The sequence below is a fragment of the Mugil cephalus genome, chromosome 15 (genome assembly GCF_022458985.1).
Source record: "Mugil cephalus isolate CIBA_MC_2020 chromosome 15, CIBA_Mcephalus_1.1, whole genome shotgun sequence".
Lineage (NCBI taxonomy): Eukaryota > Metazoa > Chordata > Actinopteri > Mugiliformes > Mugilidae > Mugil > Mugil cephalus.
In genome coordinates, this window is record NC_061784.1 from 1841713 (window position 1) to 1852732 (window position 11020).

The 11020-nt window shown below is 39.5% G+C and overlaps 2 protein-coding genes across 3 annotated transcripts; one reads left to right on the forward strand and one right to left on the reverse strand.

The window, feature by feature from the left end:
* Positions 1-96: 96 nt before the first annotated feature.
* On the reverse strand, positions 97-3299 carry neu3.1 (sialidase 3 (membrane sialidase), tandem duplicate 1). 2 transcript variants are annotated; one of them, XM_047606660.1, is made up of 3 exons: positions 3228-3299; positions 2316-2555; positions 97-2213 (listed from the first exon to the last, which is right to left on the reverse strand). In XM_047606660.1, the coding sequence occupies exons 2-3, from the start codon at positions 2538-2540 to the stop codon at positions 1206-1208; spliced, it is 1233 nt and encodes a 410-aa protein (XP_047462616.1). In that variant the 5' UTR covers positions 2541-2555; positions 3228-3299; the 3' UTR covers positions 97-1205. The 2 variants fall into 2 exon arrangements, with proteins under 2 accessions (XP_047462616.1, XP_047462615.1); XM_047606659.1 differs by lacking the exon at positions 3228-3299 and adding an exon at positions 2718-3221.
* Positions 3300-3410: 111 nt separating this feature from the next.
* xrra1 (X-ray radiation resistance associated 1) lies at positions 3411-10704 on the forward strand. Its single transcript, XM_047607308.1, has 17 exons — positions 3411-3626; positions 5346-5491; positions 5579-5650; positions 5732-5804; positions 5889-5986; positions 6103-6251; positions 6876-6980; positions 7083-7201; positions 7288-7340; positions 7444-7524; positions 7602-7695; positions 7910-8028; positions 8760-8921; positions 9010-9148; positions 9277-9392; positions 9488-9593; positions 9673-10704. The coding sequence occupies exons 1-17, from the start codon at positions 3536-3538 to the stop codon at positions 9858-9860; spliced, it is 1911 nt and encodes a 636-aa protein (XP_047463264.1). The 5' UTR covers positions 3411-3535; the 3' UTR covers positions 9861-10704.
* Positions 10705-11020: the final 316 nt, after the last annotated feature.

Below are 11020 nucleotides of genomic sequence, written 5' to 3' on the forward strand. Positions count from 1 at the left end.
CTTTTAAAGCTGTTCTTAAACCCACATCCAATCTCCACTGTCTTTTACCCCTTGTTTTACTACACCGACGACACCAAAAAATGAACGGAAGTTGAGTCAGGTGATTACAGGTTGCTTTTATTTTCTACTAAAATACATGTTTCATGCATGTCTCGTCACTTTCCACAACAGTTATACTAATGCAAAAAAACACCTTGAGGGCTTTTGCCTTACATCAACGGGCGGACAGGGATGTGTAAAGTCACTCAGAAGTACAATATTTTATTCTTTGTGCAAAGTCCCAGAGGGTTAACAAAGTATTTTCTTATCTTTTATGCTTTCATTTGCTAACCAACAGCAAAGCCAGTCACACCTGGTCCCAGTGAGCTTGACTGATAATGTTTGAGGGAAAAAATCTTTTCACAAATATGATGTTAAATGTGCTGAAAATAAAACATAACAGTAGTGATATATTGCTTTTGAAAATCAATGTTATAAAGAAACATTTCTGTACAGTACAGTAGTAGAAGTTAGCTTGTAGTAAGTATTTCTCTCAATTAAACCGTCAGCTTTTATTAAAACACACAGGTTCAGTTCGGCGGGTCTCTTTGCTGCTTAGCTGGATTTAAAAAGTAAACATTTCCTCTCTGGTTTTGTTGCCAACTTCATGGCACCCGCTGACCTACAGAAAAGGCTGTGCACTTTAAACAGAGGCATAGAAGGCATATGTGAATCATAGTACACTAGATGTTAAGGAGAGGCTGAGCATGGAGGAGTCTACTTTACAAGGCCTGCTATGATCTTTGTATGAAAATAAAAAGAGGTAGGAAAATTCTCTCCACTGCTCAGGGCGTACAGAGTTTAATAAGATGTAGAAATGGCCGTGAAGTACTTTGAAAACATGCTACACACAAAGCCTGTTTTTAAAAATGACAGTCCAGCACGGCATGCTTAAACACCAACCACCCAACCTATTAAAAACAGTCTCTTTCCGAGTAGCTTGTTGCATATTAATAATATTAAGAGCTGAATCACTTCCTCATGTAAACAAGGAGACAACAAATCACACACGACTCATGCATGCATTATCATCCCCAGAATGTAGAACAACAGCAGACACAGACAGATGTTACTGCACAGCATATTTAGTGGCTTTTGCTTGGATCTTTTTTTTTAGGTTGCGGGAGAATGTGTATAGCTTTGTTAATACAGAAATATAACACGACTCAGCGCATTTTCTTGTCTTTCTTACTGCCCGTCTGCATGACATCATTGAGGGAGAAGGACATGAATGCAATCTGTTCAAGTTCACTCTCTTTCCCGCACTCCATCAGGCACGAAAACTGATCCCTGTCCCCGTTGTAGGCCAGGTCAGAGTAGCCGCTGGGTCCTCTGTGGATGATCTTGGGCCTGTCCCATCCTGATGAGTGAAGCGGAGATCGGTTCAAGTACACGCCCATGTCCTTCCTGCTGGACTTGTTAGTTGGATGCATGAAGAGGAGCCAGGTTTGTGTGTCTGGAGACAGGAGAGATGTGCCACAAGCTTTGCTCTCGGCATCATCATTTGGGACAAATTCAGGGGCAGGAAAGCCAATGACGCTGCCTTGACAGCCGTAGCATTGTTCAACCAGCTCCCTAGCAATGTGTGGTTTGTCAAAGTAGACGCCACTGTTTTCACTCAGGGCCTCACATCTGTGGCCCCCAGAGTTGCGAGCATTGCAGTAAAGATGACTCCTACCCTCGTGGTCTATGATCTCTGCCATTTCACATTCACATGATTTCTTTTGAAGCATCTTCCCTACATGCCATGTCTGTCCAAAGTCATCACTATACACTGACAGAGCGTGTGGATGGACAGTAAAAGGAATGGGGAAGGAGCAGCATCTGTAAGGGATGTAATAGGCGTACGCAGGGATGATCAGTCTGCCGTTTTCTAGCTGAACACCGTGGCCTGGACCCACAGCGAATGTGGCCCACTTGTGGTAAGTGTCACCAATCACGCTCTCTGTTAAGTCTGTGGCTTGACTCCAAGTTTGCCCATCATCGTTGCTGCTAACACAGCAAAGACGTGTCTTATTCTTACCTGTGAGGATCTGATTATTCTCTGTAGTGGTTCCCCAGATGCAGATGAAAAACAAAAACAGTGTTTTGTTGTTTTTTTCATACACTGGGCAAGGATTCATTGTGCGATAGCCTGCCAGACATGCTGTTGAGAGATCCTGACTGGATGACCACTGGAAAAACAACACATTGAAAAAGATGAGGACAGATTATGTTGACACTAACCAGTATTAAATCAACAGCTGAACTTCTGATTAGTGAGTGGGAGTAATAACCTGAACAGATCCGTCGTCTTTTAGCGTTCCTCTTCTCATAACGAGAATTTTGGCATCATGGTCACGGAACGAGGATCTTTTCTCTGCAAAGGCAAGGAAGGTGTGACTCTGCCTCAGGTAGATCAGAGCAGGAATTCTGTATGTTATTCCGCTTAACTCCCTTTCAAATAAAGTTGTTTTGACTGGTTCTTCTCCGCTGCCACTCTTTGACGCCTTGTTCCCCATGGTGGATCAGAGTTCCTGTGTGTAGAAAATATTCCATATGTAGCTTAAGCTTATATCATATTGTTGTTATAACATTTGAAAACACACATACAGTTAATAACTTCACACTCCAGCAGCTCCTCGTAGACACAGACGAATGCATTGTTACAAACAACGTATGTTTGACACAGCTCTTACCTTCACTCGTCACTCATTGCATGTATCACTCTTAATCCCTGTCTGCACGGCATTACATTGTCTGATTGAAGGCTAAACCTGAGACCTCGGATTTCACGACGCTGATACTAGGGTTCATCATAAAAAAAAAGAAACGAAGACGGAGCTAGAGCGAGAGACGCAATTGTATTTACTTCCGTGTTCGCTTTTTGGCTATAACTTACTCACGCATGGCGTTTAAATAGCTTTATCAGGTGGAGCACAAAATGCCCCCGTTAGTTACATATTTTCCCATTTTATTGCGACAACACAATGCTTATATGACAGGCTGCCACTAAGAGTCTCAAAAACAAACCCTACCGCAGTGATGGCTCACGAGTGCGCACTGTGGACAAGAAGCTAGCGACCTAAACCGTTTAAAGGAAGAAGAGCCAGGCGTGACTTTGTTAGAAATTATTAGCCAAATTCCGTGTAACATAATGCACCGTTTAACTCCAATCACACATGTCAAATATTTTCTTAATACTTTACGTTGTTTCGGCTGTGTACTATCTCGTCATTCAAATGTATCTTTGACCAGCCGGGTTACCCGCTCTCTTCCGCCTTCAGTGTGCCCATAAAACTCGTTACCGCCCCCCGCTGGACGGAAGAGCAGCGCTCGTTTTACACTGTTGCTAGGATACAGAGAAATACACTGCAGCTCAGCATTATATGTAAAGTAAGCGGCTGTGTCAGTTCAGTTTGTGTAAAGGAACGTTTATAACAACTTTTAACTTCTAAGTGCGTTTCTTCTTACCACATTTCGCATTATTGGATGGACTGAATGGATTACAAACAGGATGAATTCAGCTTCCTATAAGTTTGATGATGGACAGAGTTTTCCTACTCAGTGTTTTCCAGGAGGTACACTACAGCACCGACGTGAAGACGGTAAGTTATCAGAATCAAATAGATTAGTAGAGTCAAATAAAATTGACTTTGAAATGGATAACATTACCACAAGTACACACACACACACACACACACACACACACACACACACACACACACAAATAATATGTATATAAAAAAACTCTTTAATGTCAAACTGAACAGACATCCAAAAAGAAATGTCACTTAAAAAATAACGTTAATTCAAGTAAAGTTTACTCAAAGAAAAATAAGTCGGGGAACAGAAAGTATGAGTATAAAGAATAAAGTAAATATGTCCAAGTCACTGAACACACATTGAAGTTCAGTTCATCTAAGTTAGTTAAAAGCTTCAGCAGCTGAGATGAAAATACTCTACATACAACTATTGCAGGAGTTCTTCACCTGTCAAAGCTTTACAGGACAGTGGCAAAGACTGCTGAAGAACCGTGTCACCACGAAGCAGCTTGAGACATTTTGTATTGTGGTTGGCACAAAATAAATGAAAGAAAATTGAAAGTGTGTATGCATTTCAGCACTCAAGTACATGAGTGGAGGGATTCAAGTAAACTGTAGCAGCAAGTGTGCTCATTTCAAATGAAGCCAAGTCTAGAAATCAATAAATAAATAATCTGAATAACATAAAATAAGATAATCCTTTAATAGCATCAAGTCAATTACTTCGGACTCCTGGGATATTGATCTGATCAATTAAGTAGATAGTAGAGGAGGTTGTTAATCAGTTTCAGCTGCTTTGGTTTAATGGATTTAACAAAAGGTGAACTAGAGGTGTAACAATTAGACCACTGGCTAGTGTCAGTTACTCAAGGAGACCGGGACCAGACTACTGAAGTTCCTCAACCCATCAGCAGGGCCGTTATCAGCTGCTTTGTTCAAGGAGGAGCAGGATGAGCACTGTCAGAGCGCTACAAAATGACTTCCAGCAGGTTACTGGCGTGAATGTCTGTCCATAAAATCAGCAACAGACTTCATGAGGGGGGCTTGAGGGTCCGGCGTCCTCTAGTGGGCCCTGTGCCCACTGCACTGGACATGGTTCAGCGTCACTGGTTTGGTGGTGGGTCAGTGATGGTTTTGGGAGGCATATCCATGGAGAGATGCACAGGACTCTACAGGCTAGATAACAGCACCCTGACTATCAGCAGGCATTGGCATGAAATCCTTTGCCTCATTGCAGATCCTACTCTGGTGCAGTGGGTCCTGGTACGTGACAGTGTCCAGCCTCATGTGACAAGAGTATGCAGCCAGCTTGAATGTCAGACTGTCCAGAAGCTCAGTGATGCCCTGGTCCAGATCTGGAAGGAGAAAGCCCGGGACATCATGTCAGACATGCATACAAGCATGTGGGATACAAACTGCTGAATACCATTTTGAGTTTCAGTGAAATGGACTCACCTGCTACGTCATTGTTCTCACTTTGATTTTAAGGTGTCTTTGAACTTAGCTGTGTATGTTGATTATTTTCATTTCCATTAAACAAAGTGATTCCTAACACATTACCCTCCCCATATCAGTAAAAAAGTCCAGCATTATTTATTTCAATTTGAGATCTGATCTGTTATGAAAGCGTTCCTTTATTTAGTTTTTTGAGTAGTGTATAGTAAGCAGTGTATATTTTGATAATCATTGTTGGATGCAAACATAAGTTTTTGTGCCACTGCAAACAGCATCTAGTAACGTATTGTTGTTGTTTTCTTGCAATTAATTTGCCTTTCAAATTAGGAGCTGGTCATTGGTCTGTGGCCTACAGAGAGACAGAGCGGAAGACATGCAGGACTGTGAACAGAAGAATTAAAGAGACTTACAAGAAATGTGAGAGCAGAGAGGCTCATTCTCTTCAAGGTGTTACATTAGATGGACGGCTCCTGGTAAGAAATCTACATGAATGAGAACTCACTCTGTGACAAAATACTGCAAATTCAGTTACTAACTTTACTTTTTTTTTTTACTTGCAGCTCCAGTTACATTGTGTTGACAAGCCGTCTGAGCTCTGCTCTGTGAACATCAGTGAGCAGAAGCTGAACTCTGTAAGAGCCACTTTTCACCTTTTAGTCCAGATCATTTAGTCTGAGGGTAAAAACAGGTGAACCTCTTTCCTCTGTGCACAGGTCAAACCAGAGGACTTGAAAAAGTTTGATAATGTCGCTTACATCGATGCTTCCATTAACTACCTTTCTTTAGGTGATTATTATATCATACACATTTTCCCATACTTGGTAGTGCGTCTCTTGCAAAAAGTCAAATTGTGTATTGTTTTTTCTACAGGATCTTTCAGCAGTTTTACGTCTTTGAGAGAACTCAACCTGTCTTTAAATGGAATTTGCAATATGACATTTGATGCCGTTGACTTCCCTTATCTTGAGGTAACCTGGCTGACTTACTAAATGTTTTAAAAGAGAGAGGGGGTGTTCTTAATAACAGGACAGTTCGGATAGAGAATTTAACTTGAAGCTCTCCCAATGTTTTTAAACCCTCACAGATTTTGGATTTGTCCTACAACCGTTTATCAGCTGATGCCATCGTTTCCGTCGGTCAGCTTCCACGTCTTAAAGTCCTTCACCTGACTGGAAATCAGCTTCATCATCTTCCTCCTGATCTGTGTTCCCCAAGGCACGATACCACTCGGCTGTAAGCTGTTGCTTTCCTTTACTGTTAAATACTTTGCCCTCAATCCAATAATTTGTCGTATTAATAAATTTATAAATCAATCATAAATTGCTCTACAATTGAAATAGTTGTAATCTTTTATTTTCTTCCACTTTGGTAAAGTTTATGGTACAATTCTAAAAGTAATCCCCTTCAGTTTTTCAGTTTGTACTTGCTCCTCTATTGTTGATACTTCTTGGCTGCAACATAATGAAAAATAAAAGTTAAAACGATGTATATCTTATTTACTCAAGCTAATTCATCATATTTCCGTCATCCTTATCAATTTACATGAAGCTGTTACTTAGTAACATAAGAACTTGTTCTTTACAAACAGTCCAGGGTTTAAACTTTTTCCTGAGAAAGGCCACAAACGTTTTCAAACTGACCAAGAGGGGGCGCACAAACGCTCCAGATTCATAGTCCTCATTGTGGTGAAGTACAAGATATTACATTTAAAACACCTGCTCCTGTCAGGTAGGATAATGGGGCATGGAACACATACATTAAATAAATATTACAGTAAAAACACAATTGTGTTGACGATCTATATTAGTGATGTTAGTGAATTGTACAGTTTTTTGTTTTGTTTTGTTTTTTATACAGGCAGGCCAAAGTGGAAGACCCTCAGTTTAAAGCTCTAGAAGTCCTGCTGCTTGATGATAACAGACTGTCCAATGAAGTCTTCAACAGTCTTAAAGATCTTAAGAGGTGAAGATGTGATTACAAGTTTTCAGCATTAGTGTTTTTCAATACTTAAAGCAGACTTAGAACATGGGACGCTGATTAAGTCTTTATTATTGGAAATTACAGACTAAAGCATTTAAACTTAGAAGGAAACTACATCTCTGAAGTTCCATCTTTGTTTCTGATGGGCTCTTCGAAACCTGTGCAGATACCTACTGAAGGGAGAGAAGAAGGAGAGGAATGTGGTAAATGCAAAACTGATATCTGCACAATTGCCCCATATGTTAGAAATAGTTCAACACGGAAAACTGATTTAGTTTCTCCAATGCAGCCCATATTGACTCAAATCCGAACACAGATGAAATTTTGAGGAGAATCTTTCAGGTGATTAGCTCTCCAGTTTGTGCTTTAAATGCTTTCTGTATCATTCTCGCACATTTGTGATATTTGCATTAAAGCTGTCTTGTTTTCACTGTGAACCTTTCAGGGAGACGACTGGGAGGAGTACTTCAAAGGAGTCAATGTTCCACTGCCAGAGCTTCAGTTCCTCAATCTAGCAAACAACAAGGTTTCCTACTAATTTATGTAAATACATCAACCGTCACTACTTTTGGAAAAACGGAGCTAACATATCTTTGTCATCAGATTGCAAATGAAGAAGCACTGATGGCGGTCGCTCTGTTACCAATGCTTCTTGAGGTGGACATTCACTCCAACCCTCTGAGCACACAGAGGAGAGGTAATCTTCTATAAGTGACAGATTTTAAAGATTGGTTCAGAATTCCAGAAATTCATGTTTTGTTTTGTTTTTCTTTTTTTTTTTTGTCTGCATTTGTCTGCATAGTTGAACACCACAGGGTGTCAACATTATATGAGTTTGATGCAGTTATATTCTTGCAGCTGAAAGCTTTATTACTTCAGTGCGTGAGTGTGTGTTTTGTTTTTCAACACAGGAGCCTCTTCTTTACTGACCTACTTCCTCCAGGAGAAACTGGGAATAACGATAAAGCGTAAGAAGGGACAAAAAGTTGTGAAGCTCCCTCTGAAGGTGTCCACTGATCCAGAATGGAAGGTTGGATGTGTTCTGCATCGTTGTTAGTGTCTGACCAAATACTGCTAATACCATAGTCCTTCCTTCAGTGAGGTTTGTTTCCAGTCCTTGTGCTCTTTACTGCAAGTCGTCCCCTCCCTTTTTACTTACCTTTCAAATGACTTAAAAGACAAAAGTAGAAACATGTAAGCTATAGCCACTTTTCCACTGCAGTAACCGAAAGTAATAGGTAAAGTCATATGGATTACAAAAGTACAGTGCTTAGTGATGGTATAGTATAAAGTATTTCTCATTTATCCCTTTTGCTTAATTTAAGTGTGATCAATACTAGATTTATAAATGAATCTGGGGAAGCACTGGAAGTAAACCAGTCACCATTACTGTGGTGTGGTCTCTTACAATGCTCTACCCTCTACCAGTAATAATGGCGCTGTTAGATTGTGTACAAAGTACAAAATCATCCTCCAGGTTTTGCCTGGGACATTATTGTTGGTGTAATCTTCTGCATCAACACCAACTACTTGACTGGTGTCAAACAGGTTGTATAGCCTTGACCAGAAATGAGGTGTACAACGTGCTATTGCTCTTTCATATGTCAGTGGCCTCAATTCTATGACAGAAGAGCTTGCCACTAAAAGTTCCAGGTAAATTTATAAACAACATAAAAGCAAAAATAAAATTGATTCTGTGCCTGCTGGGAAAGCTTTATTTAAATCCATGTTTTTATTTTTTGCAACATTTTTGTATCGTAGTTGGAAGGACAACTCCAGAAGCTGTCAAAGAAAACCCTGATCACAACTGAAACTTGTCCTGCAAAAAAACAGCATAAAAGTGAGCAGGCTGTTAAGACTGCAACAGGGTCTGAGGGCAAGAGCAGCAGAGATAAATATACAGAAAACATCTTTATTACTCAGGTATGTACCTGTTTAGTTTTCAAGGATTTAAAGTTCTTCTCTGTTGGGACGTGTTAATTTATGTAGTGAACATTATTTTCCTACATAGACAGCAGACATACCTGAATTTGATCCACCTGAAAAGAAGGAAACCATTGAGAACGAGGAGAGAAACAGCCCTGAACAATTCACAAGCAGCACAATGTTGATGGATGCAAAACCAAATCCTGATGTGTTGAAGCCCATTAGTGAGGATTGTGGAATTTTTCACTGGCAGCTATTTATTTTCTTTTGTACATTATTCTCAAATCCTAAAAGGTTTTAGCTATACAGTGTCCCCATAGAGAATACTAATGCTTTCTTCCTGTTTCAACAGGAATTCAAACAGCTGTTCGGATGCTGGAACACACACTGAGGAATCTTAATGTTTACAGAGATTCAAAACCAAAGCTTGACAGCATCCAGACCCCATACAGTGAAAAAGAGAAAAAGGTTTGATACACAAAACTGATTTGTATTCACATCATTTCTGTCAAATCACAATAAAAGTCACAACGTCATCATCTTCATATTTTTTCTGGGCGCAGATTAAGGAACTGCCACCTCTGAAACCAATAAAGCAGCTGGCTGAACGAGTGGATGAAATGATTAAGGAAATGAAAGAGAGTACAACAATAAAAGTAGTGGCTTTAGGTATGCATGTGTTATATGATCAATTTCAGCTGACTTATTTGTCTTTGCTTTTCACCTTACTTTACTTTCCTCTGTGCAGGCAGTGCCATACACAGCACGCCCATGAAAAAGGACGAGTATAAGGAAGCTCTGTTACTGCTGAAGGATATGAGGGCCAAGTACAAGATGCTTCATAAGCAAACAATGGAGCAAGAAGCCAGTATTGAGTCTGACAGAAGTACCGACCCTAACGCTTCCCAGTCTTCACATGTGCAGATGCTCCACTAAGCTGTGGTTTCTTTTCAACTTGTTGGTGATGTGAGTGAAACCTCATGTTAAAAAATAAACAAATAAATGAGTGCATTCACGAATAATAAATTAATAAATGAAGTCAATAATGAACTGAATCTTGCAAATCCTTGTGTAACCTATTTAATGACAAAAACATACATTTCCCTTCGAATAAGAAACCTGCTTCCTGCAATTCAATTCACAAGCTCCAAACAGATGTTGTTTTTTTTCTCCAGTCCAAAAAGTTTATCTAGTAAACCTCCATCTGGCTGAAGTGTGCTTGAAACAATACTGCTTTATACTGATTTTCTTTATGAAGAATCGCACACTCGGCCTCTTGACGAAGCACAAGATCATTTCTAGCATCGGAAGGATTTTACTTCACTGCTGCAGGACAAAAAAATTGGAAGCTGAACATGTTGCTTTAGAACTTGCAGGTATTTGAAAAATATTGTGCGTCTTTTGGGTACTGCAATAAGCTTATTCTGGATGGACACTGTATACGTTTTGCTGAGCAATATCCTTAAGTCATGTGGAATGTTAAGTATCAGTATCAGACTCAAGTTGTCCAAGTTTGAACAGAACTTTGCAGCTAAGAATGATTTATGGTCCATTACTAAAACTAGAAGTTAATTTTAGTTAAGTCTTATTTATACAAAAGATGATGCTCAGAAAACATAGAATAAAAGGTATTTTAAAATTTCACACAGAGACGTTTTACATTCGTTGTTTGGTCCCTGTCTAATTTCATGCTCCTGTCTGTCATATGATTTCCATTATTCATCTACGCAGCAGCTTGCAGATGTGGAATGTACGTTCAGTGGAATAAATCAGTTGGCCCTCTGAATATTGAATGTTTTATCCAAGGTTTCTTACACTTTATTTCACTGCATATGTATGTATTGAACACTAAAGCATTTATTTGCTGCATACAGAAAACAACGAGCAGTATGTAACAAGCAGACACTTCTCAGTTACTGTTTCTTGTACATGTCTTATATCATTTTGCAGTATATATACGTGTGTGTATATATATATATATATATATATATATATATATATATAGCTAATTTATTGTCATTGAAATTTGAAATTTACATATAATGTAGTGGGATAATTGTGAACAATGTTGAGTTGCGTTTCAAGACCGTAAACTA

Excerpts from the sequence above, each read along its gene's own strand:
- xrra1 (XM_047607308.1), top strand. The coding sequence starts at position 3,536 with ATGAATTCAGCTTCCTATAAGTTTGATGATGGACAGAGTTTTCCTACT. Across the intron at positions 3,627-5,345 it reads ACAGCACCGACGTGAAGACG|GAGCTGGTCATTGGTCTGTG; the intron begins GTAAGTTATCAG and ends CTTTCAAATTAG. Across the intron at positions 7,696-7,909 it reads TCTGAGCACACAGAGGAGAG|GAGCCTCTTCTTTACTGACC; the intron begins GTAATCTTCTAT and ends TTTTCAACACAG.
- neu3.1 (XM_047606660.1), bottom strand. The coding sequence starts at position 2,540 with ATGGGGAACAAGGCGTCAAAGAGTGGCAGCGGAGAAGAACCAGTCAAA. Across the intron at positions 2,214-2,315 it reads AAGACGACGGATCTGTTCAG|TGGTCATCCAGTCAGGATCT; the intron begins GTTATTACTCCC and ends TTGTTTTTCCAG.